General features: G+C 32.8%; 1 protein-coding gene across 1 annotated transcript; it reads left to right on the top strand.

The window, feature by feature from the left end:
- Positions 1-16,488: 16,488 nt before the first annotated feature.
- LOC108340104 (MLP-like protein 168) lies at positions 16,489-17,627 on the top strand. Its single transcript, XM_017577329.2, has 2 exons — positions 16,489-16,735; positions 17,216-17,627. Exons 1-2 carry the CDS (start codon positions 16,549-16,551, stop codon positions 17,482-17,484), a joined length of 456 nt encoding a protein of 151 aa, XP_017432818.1. The 5' UTR covers positions 16,489-16,548; the 3' UTR covers positions 17,485-17,627.
- Positions 17,628-24,885: the final 7,258 nt, after the last annotated feature.

Genomic DNA, 24,885 nt, shown 5'->3' with positions numbered 1-24,885 from the left:
ATAAATGCAATTATTAAACGTCATTTAGAATTGTAATTCGATGTAAAAAAGATATAAAACGTCGAATGCCTTAGCGTTAGATGTCAAAATGTTAGTGAATTCAATAAAAATTTCAGCGGGAAATTGAAAATTCATTCACTTTATCTTAGCGCGCGATACCCTCTTCTCTTCTCAAACATTTTTCTCGGACGAAGTTTAACGACCATCACATGTAATTAATCTTTCTTTCAGTTGATACAAATGCATTTTATTTATGATTTTTGTTTGTTTTTACCGATTATTTTCGTATTTTTGTTCTTCATAGGCACATTCTGCTTTCAATGTCACCGGTGACGACACTTTATTCTGACAAACTCACATTTTGAAGGTTAGTTTTCATTTTCGTTTTGAAGAACTTATTTGTTGAACTTGTTTGTTGTTGGTTATTGTTGTTTGTTGTTGATACTACGTTCATAGTTCTTGCTTTATAAAATACCAAAAACTGAAATTTGTTGTTTTCTGCTTTTAAGGTCTCGTAGAGTTGTAAAAAAGGATCACAATTAATTAAAAAAAACAAAAAAAAAATTGATTAACGTCGTATATTAATAAAATTCGACTTTAAGTTAACGTCGTATATTTACAAAATTTGACGTTAATTTAATGTCGAATTTAAAAAATTTGACGTCAATTTCACGTCTCCTAATATGATGCCGTTCGCGAATTAGCCGTTAAAAGCCCAAAATATTCGATGTTGTACGCGATTTTTGTACTAGTGGGAGAAGGAGATCCGACGTCCAATTGACGTCTCCCAATAAGACGTCGGATTTGGATTGGACGTTGAATGTAAAAAATAATAGACGTCAAAAGTCTTTTTTGCAGTAGTAAACTTTCATGTTATTCCAAGATTCCTGTTTAGATTTTATAACTTCTCTACACAGACTTTGTCATTCCATTCTAAGTTTGCACTTCCACTTACAATAATGATTTATTAAACAAATTGATGTTCTAAATCCCCAAACCCCCTTTTTCTTTTGGTTTACATAGATTTTCCCACCTTAAAGATCATGCAATTTTCCTACCTTCGACAACCCAGACCCTTAGGAATGTTCTTTGTATATGCTTAATATCTCTATAAACTCTGACTGAGATTCTAAGAAAGTACAAGTAATAAATTGGTAAAACTGTGAAGATTGAATTCATGAAGCATATTTTCTCTGCAAAAGACAAAGATTTTTGTTTCCAAGTTCCCAATTTGTTATTAAGATTGTTTATAACATATGGCGCCAAATTATTTTCTTCCTTGTATTTCCCCAATTGGAACTCCTACGTAAAGGGAATTTTCAACACAATGCTGCATTTTATAATTTTTTTTAATTTATTTTTTCTTATAAAGAATATAAATTAAAGTATAGTGTCATATTTTTAAATACATTAAATATATATATATATATATATATATAAATGAATTTGCTAAAATTTACTATTTGTTATTTTTCTAAAACAATTATAGCAATAAGTGTAAACTAAAATTAATAAACGTGATTATATAATTATTTAAATATTTATTGATGTTGCATCATGGACATGATTTTGCATTATTTGTGATTAATAATTTTAAATATATTTATTATCGAACATATTTTATAAGAATTTTGAACTAGTATAATTTTTATTAAACAAATATAGTTATTGATTATTAATTATTTTTAAGCGATTTTTTTTATCTTAAATACATATCACTAGTGCAGAAAAGGCTTTTAACGTATGTTATTTTGGGTCTTTTATATATGATCCCGACCTGATGTCTTTATGGGTGACGTCAAATGGGGCGTCGGTTTGCACAGTCAGACGTCTATATAAACGTCGGACACTATAGATCGGACGTCTATCTAGACGTCTGACACTACAGATCAGAACTGCTGCCTTGCGTTCGTGGTGTTTGTAGACATTTAGAAGTCAATTCCCCCCATAACAAACGTCTAAATGACTTTAGAAGTCGGACTGGCGGGATCAGACGTCTAAATGTAGTTAAAAAGTGACTTTTAGGATTTTTGGGGTGAGTATTTAGAAGTCTGCCCCCCATAATAGACGTTTAAATGACTTTAGAAGTCAGAGTGGCGGGATCAGACGTCTAAATGGAGTCAAAAAGTGACTTTTTGGATTTCTGGACTAAGTATTTAGAAGTCGAGCCCCCCATAACAAACGTCTAAATGACTTTAGAAGTCGGAGTGGCGGGATCGAACGTCTAAATGGAGTAAAAAAGTGGCTTTTTGGATTTCTAGGCTGAGTATTGAGAAGTCAGGGCCCCTCATAACAAACGTCTAAATGGCTTTAGAAGTCGGAGTGGTAGGATCGGACGTCTAAATAGAGTCAAAAAGTGACTTTTTGGATTTCTGGGCTGAGTATTTAGAAGTCGGGCCCCCCATAACATACGTGTAAATGGATTTAGAAGTCAGAGTGGCAGGATCGGACGTCTAAATGGAGTTAAAAATTGAATTTTTGGATTTTTGGGCTGAGTATTTAGAAGTCGGCCCTCCCATAATAGACGTCTAAATGGCTTTAGAAGTCGGAGTGGCGTGATCGGACTCTTAAATGGAGTCAAAAAGTGACTTTTTGGATTTCTGGGTTGAGTATTTAGAAGTCGGGCCCCCCATAATAGACGTCTAAATTGGGCCCAACGACGTTAGTGTATGGTTGACGTGGCATGCTAATTTTCATTTTTAAATGACGTCGAGTAACTTATTTGATGTATCTGATTATGATGTGTCTTTTTATTTTTTTTAAATAAAAGAAATTTGTAAAGATGAATTAAACATTAAAATGCATACTTTGTTCAAATTAGGGATTAAGGATTGGGAAGAAGAAAGTTTGATTTTTGGGTTTGCGAATTAATTTCAAAAGATTTTCTTGCACTGTCACCAAGTTCGTGCATCATTTTCCTCGTGCTTTTAAACCCTCAAGTCGTCGCCGCCATCTTCTTCGCACAGATAGCCACCATACAAGCCTCCATTAACGCAACCTAAATCGCAAGCACCATTGTAGCGCGTCAACCTCCATGAAACACTATCAGACCTAATCATAGAAAACCCAAATCAATTTCATCACCTACATTTCAAACCCTAAATCGCGTTCTTTTTCAATCCTCCTTAATTTTTTTAGTAGAAAAGGAAAAGAAGCTGAGAGTTTCAACTCGTGTGGGAAGTGAAAGTGAGAAGAGAAGCGACACTCTGTCACGCTTTTTCTCTTATTTCTCTCTCTCTCTCACTACAACTCCTGTTGGCGAATTGAACTCACAACGCAACTCGGATCTTATCACTATTTATTGATTTTGCAATCACATTCATTCCTTCTTGCTGTGAAAAATGGAAAACGCGTCAGAGCTTGTGGAATTTCCATTGTTGTTGACACCAATCGATTCCCACTACAGAGCTTGCATCATTCCCTACAGATTCCCCTCCGATAACCCCCGCAAGCCCACTCCCATCGAAATCTCTTAGATTGATCTCTTCCTCAACTTCATCCCCTCTTTCAAGTCTGTTCTCCTCTCCTATTCTTTTCACTAAAAAAGTTTTTTTTTTCTTACCCGATTCGTAGTTTTTCATCGCTTTCAGCATACCCTTTTGCTCGTTCTGCTCAACGATGGCTTGTTCTTGTAAAATTACTTTTTTTTTATCTATCTTACAAATCGATAACAGAAATTGGTCGTTTTTATATTTTTTGTTTTTCCTTACACCACTATGATGTTTGATTGTGTGATTTTAAATCCCTAATTCTTATACACAAATCTGTTTAATTATCTTTTTCTCATTTTTTTAATTTTAAAAACACAAAAATCCACGTCAGACTCACATATGCATCTAACAATTTACCACTTTATTAAAACACTAACATCAACATGCCACCCCAACATTTGCTTAACACCGTTAAGCCCAATTTAACGGTAGGGGTCTAATTGTTGCAATTTTCACAAAATAAGGACCTAATTGAGACGCCGAACAAGAAGGGAATCTATTTGAGATTCTAGACGAAAATAGGGACCTTAGGAGATATTAAACCTTAATTATTTTATTTATATGTTAATAATTTTAATTACGATTTTTAATTTGTGTTGTTATATTTTTTATATTACATATTATGATATCAATTTTATACCTTAAAATATTTCAAATTATAGATAAACTTAAATACAAGTAATTTATAGTCATATGTATGTGAGACAACGTTCGTTAAAACTCAATAGTTAGGCGTATACAAACAAATAATACAGAAAAAATAAAATAAATATATTTTGTTTTTTATTTTGAAGTAAATTATTTAATTAATAAAATAAATATTAAAAATAACATGATCATTCAAATAAAAATGATATAAAAAATTGAAAAATAAGTGAATTATGAAAACGATTTTCTGTGTTAGATATTTGAAAATAGATTTTCCGTAAAGTTAGACATGCAACAATGGTTTTTAATATAGAGTTGTTTTACTACATAAAGTTAGATTTTTACTGGGGTTATTTTTTCATTTTCGGTGGTTTTAACCCCCGGAAAGTACGTTACCCGCGGTTAAGAAAATCGTTTGCTAAGTAATTACCGACGATTTTTTTAGAAACCGCCATAATTAGCAAGGGTTTTGCTGAAACAACCGGAATTAGCGGGGATTTTGCTGGAACTGCCGGAATTAGCAGGGGTTTTGCTGGAACCGCCGAAATTAACGAGGTTTTTGCTGAAACCGTCAGAAATGTGTACAAATTTTTCCTTTTTAGTTTTTGATTGTAATAAAATGGAATTATGATAAAATTAGTTTTATTAACCAAATAGACAATGAAATAATATGAACTAAAACTGAATATTATATATAAAATAAGCTACATTGTTCAACATATTAATATGTTTATACAACTAAATGTTCATATATTAAAAAGAAAGATATTCAATATTAAATTAACATACCAAAAATATGAGCAAGATGTTCATTACATTATTGAAATAGAAACAATAAACAATGTCTAATTTTGTTTCAGCTCCGTTGGCTGCCCATGAAAATCAAATTTTGCAACTTTTCCTTGTACATCTTTTGGTGTAGCAAATCCTTGAAATCAAAGAAAACATGCAAGAAGATTAAAGTGCTGCATGCTTTGTGACAACAACAATCTCACCAAGTTAAAGTCTACAACTTGGAACTATTGGAATGACTAATATTATAAAAAAGATCAATGTCTTTCATTCTTATTATCATACCCTTTCTGAAATCTTGGTACAGTGGTCATAGGAAATAAGAACTATAATAAAGAAAGAATAGTACAGTGGTTATGATTTCTTTGATTTGGTGTGAGTGTGATTGTGTGTGAGTCTTCCATAAGATTCATTTGATTGGTGATAACAGTTGACAAACTGTTATTTTTATACTTAATTTTGACATAAAAAAACAACCTTTATGACTTAGAATCTAGCTTGTAATCATGATTTTGTTTATGTTTTGGAAATAAGAGAGTTGGATGGGTTTTATGCTTGGTTTTCCTTGTTTTTGCAGGTTTTAAGATGAATTGAATGAAAGAAGTGAAGTAGCCAGAAGTGGGACTCAGAAAAGGAAGATAAAGTGCATAAAAGAAGAGTCGCAAGTACCGCTTAGCGCCACTTTTACCGCTGAGCGGCACTTTGAAGTCCCGCAGTCATCGTTGTGGGGCAAAACTACAACCGAGCTTCAAATAGAAGAACCACACTTACCGCTGAGCTCCATTTTATTGGGCCTTGGGCCACTTTTCTGTAATTTTTAGAAGGCTATATAAGGTTTCAGCCGAATTAGGTTTAGTATCCGTGGCTATATAAGGTTATATGCTCAAGCTCCACTCTTCAAATTCTAGGGTTCTATCTTTCATTCTTTCATTATTTTTCATCTAGTTTCACCATGATTATGGTGAACTAAACATTCATTGTTGTTGGGGAATCAATGTAATCCTTTGAAACTCTCATGCATTGAATTGGTTCTTTAATCTATATGCTTTCTTTCATTAATTGTTACGGTTTTTCTTCTATACTCTATGCATGCTTTGTTTAACTCATTCAATTGCATGATCATTGATGTTATTTGTATGGACACATATGAGTAAATCTAGAACTGAAGAAATTCTCCCAAGAGTAATATTGCCTAGACATAGGGATAGGAGGATTGGTTGCCTTTAAGCTTCTGTGCTAATTTAATGCATGAATAATTGCTAGGGAGACAAGACATTGTAAACTAGTGATTAGGAGTAGGCTTTCTTCACCGAGACATCGGGTTTAAGGTAAATTAGAAAGTGGAATTAACATTAATGAAGAAAGATGAATTCTTGAATACATGAAAGTGGATAGGATGAATTGAAAACCCCAACAACATCATCATTCCATAATTTACATCCATCACTTTTGCTTATTTTGATCCAATTGATCAATACATGCATTCATATTTACTTTTCGGTATTTGCATTTAAACCTACAAGAATTCGTTCACAAGTCTAATTTAGTCAACAAATCACATAACTGTTTAGGCCGTGAGTCCTTTGGGAAACGATACTTGGTCTTAGCATTTATTATTACTTTATACGATTCGATTACACTTGCCGAGGGTTAATAAGTTTTAAGGGTTAATAAGTTTTTGGTGTCGTTGTTGGGGACTTGTGGTTTAACTATTATATTTGTGTGATTATTGATTAACTTTGACTTGATTAATTTTTATCTTTTTATCTTTTTGTTCTTTTTATCCTTTTGTTTATCTTTCTATCTTTTTGTTTTTATTTTTTATCTTTCTATCTTTTTAGTTTATCTTTTCTATCGTTTTGTGCTAACAATTGTTTCTAGGGTTTTGTGTTCTTGTGTATGCAGGATACCATTAGGACTAGGAGCAAGAAAACTTGGAACCTCTTCTTGAAGGATTGGACGAAAGTAGGAGGAGAAGGAGGATCCGAACTTCTAGAGAATTATTTCCTTCGCCGGAAACACTTCTACAACCCTCACCACAAAGATCTAACCAGAGCATTGAAGAGATGGCTGAAGAGAACAATGTTAGACGTACTCCGGCAGATTACACCACTGTTGTTGGCCCTCATTACTTTAATAGCATTGCTAGGCTGAGGGTCAATGCTGCAAACATGGAGGTGAAACCGACGTTGATACAATTGGTCCAGAGCAACCAATTTAATGGGCTATCACATGAAAATCCATATGAGCATCTCACCACATTCAACGAGATTTGCAACACTGTAAAGATCAATGGTGTGCCGGATGAAGCAATAAAGCTTAGTTTGTTTCCTTTCTCATTGGGAGGCAATGCTAAGTTATGGTTGAATTCTTTTCCGGAGGAAAGCTTTACTGAATGGGAAGTCGTGGTTTCTAAACCATTTCAGATGCAGAGGGAGAGGACCACCATAGGGTCAGGCATCTGTAGAGCCTCAGGATGCACAACCATTTCAGATGAGGGATATGTATATGTCTTTTATAGATGCTAGGATGCAGTTCATCCACAGAGGACAGGTGGCCACAATAGAGATGATTATTGGGATGTATGATACGCCCCCAGCACATAGGTGGACCATGGATGAGTTTCATAATGTAGTGGCATGGCCAGAGGAGCAAGCCCAAGGTAGTAGAGCTGGAGCAGCTGAAGCTTCAGCTATGGATAATGAGGATGTTTTTGAAGATGCTGAGGATGATGAAGAGGAGGAAGATTCAGATGACAACATGGGTTGATGAGGAGTTGAGATAGCATCTACTGATGGATGCTATCACCTCTAGAGCAGGATTTTTTATCTTTTGTTTTGTACTGTTGAACTTATTTGCTTCTGTTATTAGAATAGGTTTGATGTACTCAGTATGAAACTTTATTTGCTATGATTGTTTGCTTGTGATTTATGCATGATGAGTATTGCTTGATGATGCTTAGACATTAATTGATGTTGAGATTGTGCACATTATATGTTGATATACAGGTGGTTGTTCATGAGCTATGTGAACAAATGCATGATGTTGTGATTGTGATTATGATGCTAAGCAGGATGTGTATGTGGAATGTTGAATGAGCCTATGTGTGAGGTCTTGAACTCTAGAGTTTTTGTGAATGAATGCTATTACATTGAAAGCATGAATGACTTTGCCCAGGTTTCTATGATTGAATCACTTGCTTGTATGTGTCATATGATCAAGGCCATCTGTTGTTACCCTTTATTAGCCAAATGATTTTAGCCCAATAAAAGAGAGCATAATGTGTTCTATCCTTTGAACCCTTAACTTTGAACATGATAGAAAACCCTTTTTGAAAAACTTTACCTTGAGTTAAGTTGAAGATATCTTGTGTTATTGATAAATGTTCAAGTTTGGGGTTGTTGGGTGGTTTAAAAAGGGGAATTTGAAAAGCATTGAGCTAAGCATGTGAAAATTAAAATAAAAAGGAAAAGAGAAGAAAGAAAAAGAAAGGCTCAATGCAAGAGAAAGTTGGGAAGAAGGAAGAATGGTTGTGTTTAGATGATTCACTTAACTCAAGGATTTTGTGATCTAGAAAAACCAATTTTCTTGTTAGCCCAGCCACATTATAAGCCATAGAAAAGTCCTTGTGATGGTATTTGCTTGTGAATGTATTTGATTGTAGTTAAATGAAAAGAAAAGTTAATTCATGTGACATTGTGATAGTAGAGTGAAGGAGTGACCTCTTATAAACTTGTGTGTTTGAGTGAAACACTTTATCTGGTGAGGAAGGATTCCATGAGCACATGTGTACATCTATGCTTAGTTGATTGATCATTCATGAGAATAGCATTTGTTGGATATTATGTGATTATGTGAACACTAAAGCATGTGTGCATCTTGACTGAATTCTTTGTGTTGAGCTGATTTGAGTAATTACTTATCTTGAAAGAAGGAGTTTTGAATGTGGTGAAGCATTGTATGGATTGGTGGAAGATTAAGTTACATCTTGTTTGCTTGAGGACAAACAAAGTTCTAAGTTTGGGATTGTGATAACAATTGAAAAACTATTATTTTTATACTTAATTTTGACATCAAAAACAACCTTTATGACTTAGAAACTAGCTTGTAATCATGCTTTTGTTTATGTTTTGGAAATAAGAGAGTTGGATGGGTTTTATGCTTGGTTTTCCTTGTTTTTGCAGGTTTTAAGATGAATTGAATGAAAGAAGGGAAGTAGCCAGAAGTTGGACTCAGAAAAGGAAGAAAAAGTGCATAAAAGAAGAGTCGGAAGTATCGCTCAACGCCACTTTTACTGCTGAGCGGTACTTTGAAGTCCCGCAGTCACCGCTAAGGGGCAAAACTACAGCTGAGCGTCAAATAGAATAACCGCACTTACCGCTGAGCGCCATTTTATTGGGCCTTGGGCCACTTATCTGCAATTTTTTGAAGGCTGTATAAGGTTTCAGCCGAATTAGGTTTAGTATCTTTGGCCAAAACGAAGCAAAAACACACTTTCTTCACCCCTTGGAGGAGGATTTTGGATGCTCAAGCTCCACTCTTCAAATTCTAGGGTTCTATCTTTCATTCTTTCATTATTTTTCATCTAGTGTCACCATGATTATGGTGAACAAAACTTTCATTGTTGTTGGGGAATCAATGTAATCCTTTGAAACTCTCATGTATTGAATTGGTTCTTTAATCTATATGCTTTCTTTCATTGATTGTTAGGGTTTTTCTTCTATACTCTATGCATGCTTTGTTTAACTCATTCAATTGCATGATCATTGATGTTATTTCACTAGTATAAAAAGGAGTTTCTAACGCGCCATATACGCTTCGGTTTCGTAAAAACCGAAGCGTATAAAAAGATAGTGGCAGTTTTGTAATAAAAGCCAAGGTATACGCCTCAGTTCTCCACTAACTGGTGCCTAAAGCAGTAACTGCCTCGGTATCTAAGTGAACCGAAGCATATAACTCTGTGATATTCCCATACTGCCTCGGTTTCCCCCTAACCGAGGCGTATGCTTTTTTAATAAATTTTTTTTAAGGGATTAGGCAGCGGGTGGCAGCACAACCGAGGCAATAGGCTGGATATTGCCTCGGGTTTTTGGGAACCAAGTTAGTACACCTGGTCTAGGGCAGTAAAAACATATGCCATTGTTTTCCTTCTTCGCGTGTTTCCCCTACGTTGCTGCCTCCACAACTATGCTACTTCCTCCTTTGCTGCCTCCAAGAACTTCAGACGGTGCCTCCATTTAATCGCGCTGAGGGTGGTGCATCTCGCTGCCTCCAATGACGTCGGTGCTCTCTCCATCGTTGCTCCCACCGCTGCCTCCAATGACCACGGTGCCTTCATTTTTGTCGCGGTGAGGGTTGTGTATCTCACAGCCTCCAACGACGTTTCTGCGTTTCTGCTCCCTCCCCGCCTCCTCCCTCTGCCGCTGCCTCCATATCTTTGGCGCATTGCTCTCCACTTCGCTGCTGGTTAGTTTATTGGAGAAGGTGTCCGCTGCCGCAGACAACGAGGAACTCAACGTCGAAGAGAGGAATCTCCTCTCTGTAGCCTACAAGAATGTGATCGGAGCGCGCCGCGCCTCGTGGCGCATCATCTCCTCGATCGAGCAGAAGGAAGAGAGCCGCGGCAACGAGGATCACGTCACCGTCATCCGAGATCGAGTCCGAGCTCTCCAACATCTACGACGGTATTCTCAAGCTCCTCAACTCTCGCCTTATTCCCTCGGCTTCCTACGGCGATTCTAAGGTCTTCTACCTGAAGATGAAGGGCGATTACCACAGGTTCCAACATCAGGTCTCCAACATCAGGTTTGCCCTTTTTTCCCTTTCCATTTCTTTTTTTTTTACTGATTTCTTGATTCATATCTATTCGATTTATTATCCTAACTTGCGTTTATGGCTTGTAATTTTCCGAATCCGAGAGTAAGGTCCAAATGATCCATTTCCACCTCATGTATTCTCTCACCCTCTCAAGGCTTTACTCTGCCATTCTCAAATTCAAAATCGGATACTCCTCTGCCTATCTCCGCAACGGAACCCCACTGTACGCCCTCCTGAGGAGCGATCTGGTGCATAGCGGGTTTCATGAGGTTGAAAGTAGGGGAAGGGGGACCGGCGGGGGTCTACCAGTGAAAAATAACCCAACGGATGGAGGCAAAGTCGACGGTGGAAGCGTCGGACTCGTCGCACTCGGGGATGGTGGAAGTCACGACGTCGTGGCGACGCGAGGGACTGGAGGGGGCGGAGGTGGCGGAGGTGGCGAAAAGAGGGTGGCGGAAGGAAGCGTTGGAGAGGGAATCGAAGGAACACGCGCTTATGTTGGGTGGAGTGCCTCCAATCTCACTTCCTGTGGGTCTCTTGCCTCCAATCTCACTTCCACGATCACACTGTGAGATGTTATGTTTTGATGGCATATTTCGAACTAATGCTAGAATCTTTATCCTTTTGATATGCACTAGGCTTTTGATGAAGCGATTGCTGAATTGGATACACTGGGAGAGGAATCATACAAGGATAGCACTTTGATCATGCAATTGCTTCGTGATAACCTCACCCTTTGGACCTCGAACATGCAGGTATTTTAGTTTGCCAAAGTTTGTCCTTCGCGTTTTTTTCGTATTCTTATCAACAACTTATTGATGAAATTTACTATGCTTTCAAGATGATGAAACAGATGAAATTAAAGGACTCTACTACCTCGGTTCAAGCTACAACCGAGACAGTAGAGTGGGACATACTGCCTCGGTTCACGGGGAACCGAGGCATAAAGTCCTACGAAAAAAAAATTTTAAAAAATCAAAAACTCTATTGCTTTAGTTAAGGCTGAATCGAGGTCAAATACTTTATGCCTCGGTTTGCACCCGAGGCAAAAAGTAGTTGACTTTTTGCCTCGCCTGGATATGCCTCGGTTCGGGAACCGCTGCCTATAGACAAAAATTTGTATGGACACATATGAGTAAATCTCAAACTGAAGAAATTCTCCCAAGAGTAATATTGCCTAGACATAGGGATAGGAGGATTGGTTGCCTTTAAGCTTCTATGCGAATGTAATGCATGAATAATTGCTAGGGAGACAAGACATTGTAAACTAGTTATTAGGAGTAGGCTTTCTTCACCGAGACATCGGGTTTAAGGTAAATTAGAAAGTGGCATTAACATTAATGAAGAAATATGAATTCTTGAATACACGAGAGTGGATAGGATGAATTGAAAACCCCAACAACATCATCATTCCATAATTTACATCAATCACTTTTGCTTCTTTTCATCCAATTGATCAATACATGCATTCATATTTACTTTTCGGTATTTGCATTTAAACCTACAAGAATTTGTTCACAAGTCTAATTTAATCAACAAATCACATAAATCTTTAGACAGTGAGTCCTTTGGGAAACGATACTTGGTCTTACCATTTATTATTACTTTATACGATTCGGTTACACTTGCTGAGGGTCAATAATTGGGTGTGCATTTTCAACAAGGTTCATCATTGAACATTCTTTTACTGTAAACAAAAGTAGTTATATTGGACATATATAGGCAGTTATGGATTTTGATCTTTTAAAAGAAATACCAAGTTTTACTTTTCTTTGTTGTGTGAGCCATATCTTTGTTACAAGGGCTAAATAAAATTCCTCGTTTTTGTGATTCCCTCCCAAATTGCAGAGTTATGAGTTAACTAGGATTACTCAATCTAAGCTAAGTCTGTTGAGGAGAAACAAAAATAACTGAATACCAAATGATGTAATGTTCACCCAATGAAAGAAAATTAATATAGTAAAGAGAATTAAATTACTAATGTACTATATATGGCTATTAGAAAACGTCCTATAACTTCCATCACTTAATATCTTCTTTTTTTGTGAATTTGATATTTGTAGAGTTAATATAACCTTTTTTCAAATCCTAATTTAGTACACAACCTATGATCTCTTAACAGTATTTCATCCTTACAAATAATTATGTTCACATCATACCAGATAATACATCTTAACATAAAATACTGATCTTATTCATGTGTAAATTTTTATCTCAATTCATTTTCAATCAAAATCAAAATCATCACATGTTTTCAATCATACATAGTACTCAATCATTAAATAAATTAATAATATGTTAATATTGTTTTAAAACTTCTAAAACAAATATTTTCTTAGCAAGCTCATATGCTCGTCCAAAGTTGTAAAAATAAAGGGCTCGCCCAACACGAGATCACATTTGTCCAACGAGAAACCTCTAGAGGTTGCATCGCTTAACCTGGCTTGCTCAACGATCAACCCCCTTTAAGGTCTATAGATTTTAATTTGATGAATTTCACTCAACAAGAAGTTTGACTCGTGAAATAGAAGGAAACACTAAAAAGGGAGGGTGCGGGTGGTAGGTGGGGGAGAGGGTTTAAATAATGTTTCAAATACTTTTCGCAAAAAGAACATTTAATAACTATTGCGAGTGTTAGATATATTGCAGCAGTTGTTAGACTTGTGTTTTTTAAGTTAGCATTTTGAACAAGAAAAGTAATAACACAACTATTTTTATACTGATTCACTCAACCTTAGCTACATCTAATTTTTCCTTACGATCTCTTAAGGGGTTCACTACTCTTTTTCAAATATTACAAATAAGTACAAATCACTCTTAGTATACAAGTATTATCAACGACTTATAGTTCCCCTAGTTAACCTGACTTGTTGGAGTTTAACCATTGGTATCAACACTAGACAACCTGTCTAGAATGTTTAACTCAACTAAGTTAAAAAATATAAGTGCTTTATTCACTTTTGAATATACAAACACAATTAATGTTTTGAATACAAGTACAGATTCTGATAACTCTCAAAGATAGGACAAATACAATACAATAAGATCTAAGAACTTGCAAAGTTCTTTCTAGTTTAAAGAACAGACTCAAATGATGTAAGCTTTTAGAGAGATTAACTGCGTAATAATTCAATGATAGCAAAAGTTCTTCTATTCTCTTATGTAAGTCCTCCTTATATAACTTTCTTCGAGAGATGACCTTTACTTAGAAAGAGTTGACTTTCTTGGAAGTAGGTGGCTTCTCATACGAAGATTTGTACTTTTATACATCTTGAGAAGAGTAGCATTAGTTTAGCGGTGAGAGGTTGTACGGCTATGGCAAGACATAAAGCTTTAGGAAAACATTCTAGGTATGTCTTCCTATTTCACGACATCTTTCTGATCCATGTGTAGTGCTTTTGAGAAGCTTGGTGTTGTCATTATCTATATAGATAAAGAGAGAAAACACAAAGCAGACAAAGCTACAGTATGTTCATGCCTTTAATGTCCTTAGTTTAAGAAAGTTTTTTAGCATGATTTGTAAGATAAGCGTTTAACGCATGATTTTTAAAGTAGTACAACAATTCATGAATTACACAAGGTTCACTACTTCTTTCTTTAGACGTGCTTTTGTCAAATATTGTTTAACCTTTTATAACTGACACGTCATAGTATATCTTGCTAATGTTTAACAATGCACTTCGCTTAGACGCTATATTTCACTAAACAATATTTCGTTAAGTGTTATATATTAAACTTTAAAACTTGAGTTTTTAGATAGTCTAGACTCTCTAAACGATCTTGGCTTAACAACTTGCACAAAGACCAAGTACTAGTTGTTCTTAACAAATATATTCGCTTAACGACACTAGACTTGCCCAAACACCAAACCTCCCAAAGATATCAAGTTATTGATAAAATGAATTTTCTCAACGAGCGATTTACTTATCCAACAACCCAAAACCTTGAGAACTTTATTTAAAAGTTCGTTTAACGGGTAATGCAACTTAAGCTCTATGAATTTTAAAAACTTAAATTTTTCTCAACAAGAAGATGACTCCTTTAGCAAGTTTAGAGATTCAGAAAACTCATCAGATATATATAATCCTTAAATTGGTTCCACTAGGCACTTTTAATCCTTTTTCATGCCAAAAATGTTATATATTTAGTTTCAAATGACTTTAAACTAGACTAAATTTGACTCAATTGATATATCTAATTTATCAATACTAACCCAAACTACAAAACATTTCATGCATCAAACAACTCTCTAATACTTATAATTCAATGATTATCCAGCATCCAAAATTTTATCAACATAGATCAATTGTATAATATCATATATGATGACCACACCCAGTTCATCTAACAACTAACTTTTCTTACCTAGATCAAGTTTTTATACTGAACTATGCTGTGAGGACTCTTATTCTCATAAGATATAATACATGTACATAAAAAAATCATATCAAAATAATTTGAACATATCTTAATAATCCTAGACAAATATAAATTCATCTTAATCCTAAAAGAGTCACATGTAACACCCTATCTTAATGCATGCAAAACATCCAAAAATTGACTTTAGAAAAGAAGTAAAGATCAATTTGCTCAAATGAAAAATTTGATTAAATAACATTACTTTACTCTACGCCAAAATATATATTTGGACTCTAATATTTGAAAAGATGATAAATAATATGTCAGAATATTAGAAAGAAGTCATAGAAAGGAAATGGATAAAGTATAGAAAGATGGTAATCTTTTTAAAATAAAACTTAAATAATTATTATTTTTTATTATAAACTTTACATTTTAATAATAAAATATTTAAGCTCCATCTATCTCTACTTTGAACTACTTTTTAGGTTTTACCGACATATTTTAATAATTACAATTACGATTATATGATGAGATGTTAGGCCTTTTTCTTTCGGATATGACCTTTTCCTAGTAATAGGAATGACTTTTCCTTTTTATTTTTCTATTGCTTAATGATGATTGTTGTATCATGAATTTTGGTACAGTGCCATATTCTTTATTTTCCTTTTTCTATATAACTTTGTGATGCACCTAATCGCACCATAGCTTTTATTAAAATAAGAATTTTATTAACTAAATAAATAAATAAATTAAAATTACTAATTCAAATCTTGAATTGTCATCATCATCGTAGCAATGGTGTCTCTTCAAAAGCTTTGTGAGTATAATAAAAGGAAGGGCTGGACCCTACGATTTGAATATTGGATATTACGAAAGATTTGATGACAATGTGATCAGACTTTGGAAATTATGTAATCTTAAATATCATCTCGATCAAATTCCACGTTATATAGCATGTAAAAATCATTTCAATCTATCAAAATATTCAATAATGAACACTAGATGACATTAATGACCCACATCACCCATAATTTCCGAATGACAAGATCGTGAATAACTGCTTTAGTGTTCTTATATGAACATCGTCATATATATATATATGCTTCAACGTATCACTGCTGCATGTAAAAGTGTTTTTGGCGGGAAACATTTTGTTATTGTCACGTTTATATTATATAATAACGACTGCTATGATTGCAATAAAATATTCACACTAGTAAAAAAAAGTAATATATAACGTGTGTGTGTGTGATTAGGTATTTTCTTTTCTGTAGGGTATAGATATGGACCCCAAGGTTTAGTTAATTAGTTAATTTCATGGGTAGTTAAATTATGTTCCTATATATTATAAAAGTAGAATATGGTGGTGATATTCTTCACCATCTCCCACCCTTTTCTTTGTTTGTTTCATATAGTTCTTGCAACTTTCTTTATCATCATGACACTTGCTGGTAAAATCAGCATTGAAATTGGGGTTCATGCAACTGCTGCAAAGTGGTTTACCCTCTACACAAGGAAACTGTATCATGTTCAAAACCTTACTGATAGAATCCATGGTGTCAAGCTGCATCATGGTCATGACTGGCATCTCAATGAGTCCATCAAACAGTGGACTTATACCATAGGTAATTCAAATTCTCATTATATTAACCTGCAAATCAAAATTCACATATGTTTTAAGATTTTATCTTTGAGATTGACATCAATATTGTATATCTTTCTGATAAATTCCTAAAAAGATTTTTATCAATGAATTCATATGTTTTCTTTTATATATATATTTTTCAACTTGGTTTTTTAGTTAATGTGAAATTTATATTCAAACTTAAATTTTTCACCAGTCCATATTATTAGAAAATAAAATTAACGATTGTGGTTAAAGAACGAGTGAGAAATTATTCATGAAGACTTGCCTAATTAGTTCAATTTTGGGTTTCGAGCTATAACACTTGTTGTAAGGTTCTTAAAGAGGAGCAAATCAAAACAATTTGAAGGACAGAGATGGAGATTAAAATTAAAGAAAGAAAACTATAAATTCTTTTATTTTATCTTTATGATTGACACAATGTTTATGTTAATGGTTTTGACTGTTTGAGAAAGAACAGAAGGTAAGGTTATAAGATGTCATGAGAGCGTTGAGTCAGTTGATGAAGCAAACAAAAGAATCATTTACAAGCTCTTCAATGGAGACATAGATCACCAGTTTAAGATCTTTAAGCTCATATTTCAAGCTATTGAGGGTGATGGTAGTGCTGTTATCAAATGGACCATTGAATATGAGAGGGTTGATGAAGAAGTTGATCCTCCGTATGGCTACATAGAGTGCTTGCACAAATGCACAAGAGATATTGATGATAGTCTTCTCAAGGAATAATAGCTTCAAAAGTTTGTAATATATAGCCCTAGGGTAAGTGCTTATGAGTATAATAAATAATGGGTTTGACATTGCCCTAGGGTAAGACCTTATCTGTATAGTAATAATAATAATATATATGATTGTGATATGTTTGATATGAAGATCCTTTGTTTGCATGAAATAAATTTGGGTAGTTTCCTTCCCTCTGCTTTCAGTGTTCATGCATTTTCTGATTTGCTTCATTTGAAATTCTCATGATTTCCTGATTTATTTTTCCATAAATGTTCCATTCTTCTTTACAAAAGATACTCACAACCTTTTTCTTTTCTTTTTAATATGATTCAAGGTATACCTACTCAATAAATAAACTTACCTTGATTCTACAATTTGTATGTATATGTAGTTTGATTTTGGTCGACATACTAATTTCATCAATTAAAATAAGATGAAATTGTTTAATTTCTTTTTTGAGACTAGTTAGATAGTAAATATATAATCAGCCTAATGTTTACTCTTTCAACATTTTTTACCTGAGTTATTCAACGAAAATAACAAAATTGTAAATTTTGTAAAATTGGTAATTAATTATTAAAATAATGGATAAAATATATACATGATAATATTAATAACTTATACAAGATTTTAGTGAAAAACAATACAATAAATCTTTTTTTTTTTTGTTTTTCAAATGCTTTCTTCTTGTCTTCTACCTTCAGTCACAGCACAACCCTTTTATGTTCATAGAGATGCTTGTATATATATACAACATTTTTGTTGTTTACAGAGTGACACGTACGTATATGTAGTCAGACGATTTTTATAACAGAGAACAATTTTGTATATAATAACTATACTGTAAACCTTTTTTTCAATTTCTAAGAAAACTTCAAAATAAATAAGAAACAATTAATTTAATTTAACTTTTCGTACAAAACTTATAAAGAAGTTAGTTATTGAAACTATATATATATAAATGGGACCTTGTAATAACAATTGAGAGAAAAAATTAGTAGTTGAGCTAGCTCATTGAGAGATAAACTATATTGTAATAATTGCTTTAAAATAAAATTGTGGTGGATAGAAATTAAAGTTCGTTAATACTTAAATAAACAATACATAATTAGAGTATAAATCTTATCTTTCAAATTTTATAGATTAAGTTAAGTAAAGTTCACCTTTTATATCTAAATTATAACTTACAATATTTTCTAACAAAATTTATTGTTTAAAAGGATTATTGTTTCACTCACTATATTATCGTTATTGAAGAACCAATGTCTTTTATTTACAAAATATATATATATATATATATATATATATATATATATATATATATATATATATATATATATATATATATCCTTTAAGTTGATGGATGCATAATATTATTATTAGACTATCAATTAATTTTTAGTTCAATATTATATATATATATATATATATATATATATATATATATTTGTTGTGAGATATATTAAAACTTTTATATAATTAAATATAAGATCCATTTATAATATATAAATAAGATATAAATTAACCAATCAATTTTAGGAAATTGATTTAAGTTTAAAATGCATTTTTGTTTCTTTTACAGGGATTAAATATCTCAGTTACACTTACTAGTGAATATACGATGATATGCTTAAACATTTTCCAGAATGGCTTATGTTTTCTGTGGAGATGGGGCTATGCCATTGCCATATGATTGTGTCACAAAGTTAAGAAACAGGAGGTTCCATTCAGTATCATTTTGGTTGGCATTAATGGTATGTGGTATATTATAAGCTTTCATTTGTGATAAGGTGGAACTTTATGTTTCTCTTATTGGTTGAAAAGTTAATATTTTTGAACATATCAGTGAAATGTAAATAAATGCGTTGCAGTCTCTTCGTAGCGTTGTTGCATTTGAAGCAACGGTGTATGTGAGTTTTTAAGTCGTAATTTATACAAATTTGTAGAATGAGCAACATAATATTACAAATATTAGAAAATTATTTCTTTAAATTAATTTTGAGACAGTTATAACAAACTTTAATAATTTTAATAGCAGTTATTATGACTATTATATTAAATTTGATGACAATTAATAAAAATAGTGATAGTTAAAATTACCACTAAACAACACATTTAACACACATTTAATTGAAGCTAAAAATCAAATCTTTAATAGTAAATGTAAACATATTTAAACCTTAGAAAAATTATTAACATATATTGAATTTAATTAAGTTTGTACTAGAACCTTATTAGTAAATACTTTCAATTAATGAGACCGATATTTGAAGTGCATGAATTAGTAGATCTTCTAGCAAATTAAGTTAATTAAGAGAAATACTTAGAAATTAATACCACTTTCATTTGATAGTGCGAGGATAAAACATTTAAAAAGTTATGAAAGAGTTCAAAAATTAAAAAAATATAAACATGTATACGGAGTTTTAGCTTTATCATCTAATTTATTTTTTCTCGCTTATCAAACAAATCCAGACCGAGCTAACAAACTATTAAAAAAGGAAATATAAAGTGATTTAATGATAAAATTAGAATTATAAAATAATTTTCTATCATTTTGTTAAACCGTCATAATTACTTCTTCTATCATAATTTTTTAAAATAAAAAGATGAATAGTAGCCAATCATAGTAATGAGATTTAAACAAGTTTTTTACATGATCCTGGAGGAATATTATAAAGTTTTGTTTTTGAATGATAATTTGTTAACATTACTAAAAAGAAAAAATAAATGCTCATATTACTATTTAAAATAATAATTTCTTAATTATATTTATTTTATTTTTTAATTTAAAATTTTAATACATGTTATTATATTATTAATTAGAGTTATTAGATGAGTGTATTCTTTTAAGAGTATCAGCAAATATTGTCAAGTGGGTGGGTTTAAAAAAAAAGGTTCTAAAAAAAGTATAACGAAATGCAAACATAACTGTCATGTCAATAGTGTCATAATAACGGTGTGACTAAAAAATATGATAATTTAATTGCAATAACACGGTAAGAAATATATTTCATATTATTCATGTTGTGATCATTAATAATTTGGCTTTTGCAGGGTGAAATAAGAAACAGAAAATGCATGTATACCATCATCAGTTATCATAAGTGTCATGTCAATCATGTCTTGCAAACGCAATAGTAATAATAGACTATAAATAAAAAGATATGGGATCTAATGAAAGAAAATTTATAGAAGAAAGTAAAAATATTAGATAAGCTAAGAAGAAAGTCATATAACCACAAATACGGAAAAACATCATGACAATGTTATTTTGTTGAGAATATTATTTTTATAATATTTTAACATTGTTTACATGTTATTTTAAAATTAATTTAAAATTATTCTACAATTAATAATAATAATTATAAATATAAATATAAACCAATTATAAAATAATATATAAATAATATTAAAATATTATTAAAAAATTATTATCAAATATCATTATCCAAACATCATCATGAATACAGGGTAATGAAAAATAATAATCAACAATCACGATTGAAAATTACATGGTTTTCAATATTGTTATTATATTTGATCAACATGTTACTCACGTGACGTAAACTTTTTGTGTAAAATAATTCCCTCAGACAATATACACTCCTCCAGTTATGTTCCACAAGATCTGATCCAAATAATCAATTCAACATTTTTTACTTTTTATTTGGAAAAAGATATGCATTATAATATTAATTTAATTGTACTATTTAATATAATTATTTTTTAGTATTCATTAGGTTCAAATTGTAAAATTAAATCTTCGTTACACCAATATTGTAACATACTTTTGTTATTAGAAATTGATTATATTTCACAATTACATGAACTAATTTTATTTTATAATGTAATATAATTTATAATCTTTCGGTCAATTCACTTCTTTATTAATTGAGTAGTTAATTTTCGCAAAACAATTAACATTTTTTCTAGATCTCGGACCAATCGATTAACATATCCATATAGAACCAATCAATAGTACATATTAAAATCATTATCATAAATCCAACATGTTTAAATAAGGTAAAACAAGTTAATGGACTCTTAGGCTATAATTGGGTCAATCATAAATTGAAAGCCCAATTTGAAATCTATAAATACAACAGTAAGATAAGTAAGTAGGTGATTGCATTTCTTGTGAAATTAAGACTTTAATGCAATAACTGATGATATTCGTTAACTGACTTAAGCGTCGGAGTGTTTTTGACAAGTACATGACAACGGTTTATGTGTTTTTGTATGTATATTTTGGTGAATACACTAATGTAGAAATGACCTTTAACATCACGCGTATACCATTTGACCACAGAAAATCCAACATAAAAATGACTGGTGGCATTTTTGTAAATAAAACGTCATTATATAGGTCGGTTCCTCCAAATCCTCCTTTAGACATTGCCTTACCCCCCCCCCCCCCCTTCCCAAATCAGACGTCAAATCCTTCTTTAGACGTCGCCCCCAGATTAGACCTCAAAATGGTCCTAAAATATCTCATTTTAAGCGTCAATATTAAGTTTTTTTACGACATAGACATCAGGCCCCCCAAATCAGACGTCAAATCCTTCTTTAGACGTCGGGCCCCCAGATCAGACATAAAAAAGGTCTAAAAATATCATTTTAAGAGCAAATATTAAATTTTTTTTATGACACTAACGTCGGTGTCCCCAAGATCAAACGTCAAATCCTCTGCCAGAAGTTGCAAAATCAGAATTGAAAGGTTACTTTTACAGAGATTAGACGTCGAACATAGGAGGGGTCGACGTCTAATACACATTAGACGTCGGATCCCCTTCCCCAAACGTTAATACGCTGCGAAAATATTCCAAAAGTAGCGCCAAAATGGATTTTTTACCAATTAGACGTTGGATTTAGAGGGCAGTTGACATCAAATGCCCTTTGAAACCCTAAACACTCAGAATGCGAGCCTCACTTTCTTTCGCATTTTTGTTTGAGTTTTTTGCTTCGTTCGCGTTCGCCAGTTATGCGTTTTCTCTCTCGTTGCGTTCATCTTCTTCCTTTGCTTTCTCTCGTTCGCTATTAACGTTCAGGTAAGTTTTCTTCCACTTTGCATCGTTTAAAATCATTTTGCACGGATTATATTACGTTTGGAACCATTATGTTTCATTTGCACCGATTAAAATTTGTTTCCATTGGCTTTTGGTGCAATTCTTGGGTGCATTCTAGGACAACTACGGCAGCGATTTTCGAATCGTTATTATGCGCGTTTTTCTCCTCACCCTCACAGCCCACCTGTCTACTTCCTCACCTTCACGGCGGCGAAAGTTTTTTTTAAAAAAACTCCATAAATTGACGTTTGTTGTTCTTACAACATATGTCAATTAACGTATATTATAAATGCAACAGACGTGAATTGATGTCTGTTCAAAGAACACATACATCAATTTACATCTCCCGCTATGACGTCAGACAAACGTCAAAAACCCTAAAATAACAAATGTTAAAAGTTATTTTTGTGTTAGTGATAAATTAATTCCTTCATAGCTTTTACCTTGTTTTATCTTCCAGTTTAGTGTGTTTTCATGTTTTATTGTGTTTTAGTTAATAAATGTTTATTTTACCTCTAATCTCTCTTTGAGTGTGAAATAAGAAGATAGGAAGCAATTATGGTGGAGGAAAACAAGTCGAAACTCAAAGAAGCATGATTGGACAACAAAAGATGGATTTAAAGTGAATACTCACACTAGGTGTCTCAAGAGTCACGTTCAGTGTCGCGAACACAATGAGAAAACGAAATTATTAAAATGACATTGTTCAATATTCACTTGACACTGTTCACGCGTTGACCGACATTATTCATGTGTTGACCAACATTGTTCATGTGTTGATCGACATTGTTCACTCGCTTGAGGGAGTTGACTTTTTGCTTGGACGAGTCTATCAAACCAAAGACGCTTAAAATGAGTATTTAGTCATGTTTTGGCGAAGGTTTTGGAGATTCTTCTCCTTCTACACTTCATTCTTCACTTGGAGCGATTGAGAGAGAAAGAAGATAAGTCATGAATTGGAGATGGAAATGCGAAGGAGAAGCGAGATAGAAGCATGGAGCAGCTGAAAAGAACCTTAGGAAAGGTTGTGCATCTCTCTATGGTTTCAATTTCTTTCCTATCTCTTCAATTTTTTAGAAGCCTGAGTTGTCCACCATTTGTTGAGATTAGTTGTAAAACATGAAATTCTTATGTATTTTGTGATGTTAATGATATATGTTTTTCCATTTCATGTTAGTATTCGATTTCTATGCTTAAAACTTGCTTTGGATTGGCCACACATGCATGAGTTGTTGTTCTTGATTTATTGGAAAATATGATTTGAACCTAAAACTAAAATTGAACACCTAATGGATGAAATTTAGATGTTTGTGAATTCAGGAGAAGGAAGTGAATGAATTATAGTCTTAACAAATTATAAATACTCTATGTTAAATTTCTTGCACACCAACTGTTTCACAAAAATACGAAAAACAGTTTCTTGTGTTTTTGTGCACTTTAATGTCTAATTGAGTTATGAAAAGAAGAATTGTTATATGTTGCACAAGTTCCTTGGAAAATGACGATATGTATCACTTGTCATTGATTTTACAGCTAACACTAAATCACCGCTCGACTTGAGGATTAAAGGAAATAAATCGATAACAATCGAAGAAAAAATTGAAAGACCATAAAGAAATATGAAGAAATAATTTTTGACCCACTATTCAAAACAATTCATAACATTAGTCAATAGATGTATTTTCTTGACTATTTAAGACTGATTAATTTATTTTTATTCTTGTTTATGTTTTAGTCATTCTGATTAATTTGATATTAGTGTTTTTAATTTTTTTTCTTCAAAAAAATTATATTAATAAAATAAATTAAAATTACATACAATATAAAATTATATTAAAATTTAGTTATTCTTTAATGTCATGCAATGTTATCAATAAAAGATATTTAAATGTCATTTTTAATTGGGTTAAATATGTTTTTAGTCCCTCAACTATCAAGCGATTTTGTTTTTCGTCCCTATTTCAAACTTTGCACGATTAGATCCCTGTCCTTAAGGAAACCATTATTTTTGGTCCTCACAAACTAACGCCGTTAAATTTAGTCTCACGTGGCTAACGGTATGCCACATATGACACCAGCTTTCACATTAATCTTGTGCCACGTTCACGGTGTGCCACTGTTCACCACCCTCTTCTCCTTCTCTCCTCTTTCACCACCACCTTCCCCTTCAACGTCAGCCCGCCACCACGTTCACTTTGGCCACTCTTGAACTCCGTGCAGTGCTAGTCCCAAACCGGACACAGAGATGAGAGAGAGGCACTGAACGCAGAACAGCGTTGCCGTTTTGAAGGACGCAAAACGACGAAGCAAAACGCGTTTGGAAGAGCACCTTAACTGA

Source organism: Vigna angularis, chromosome 5 (genome assembly GCF_016808095.1).
Source record: "Vigna angularis cultivar LongXiaoDou No.4 chromosome 5, ASM1680809v1, whole genome shotgun sequence".
NCBI lineage: Eukaryota > Viridiplantae > Streptophyta > Magnoliopsida > Fabales > Fabaceae > Vigna > Vigna angularis.
Note: the sequence above shows the minus strand (reverse complement) of the source record. Positions and strands in the feature narration are given on the sequence as shown.

Coding starts and splice junctions, on each gene's coding strand:
- LOC108340104 (XM_017577329.2), top strand. CDS start 16,549: ATGACACTTGCTGGTAAAATCAGCATTGAAATTGGGGTTCATGCAACT. Junction 16,736..17,215: donor ACAGTGGACTTATACCATAG/GTAATTCAAATT, acceptor GAGAAAGAACAG/AAGGTAAGGTTATAAGATGT.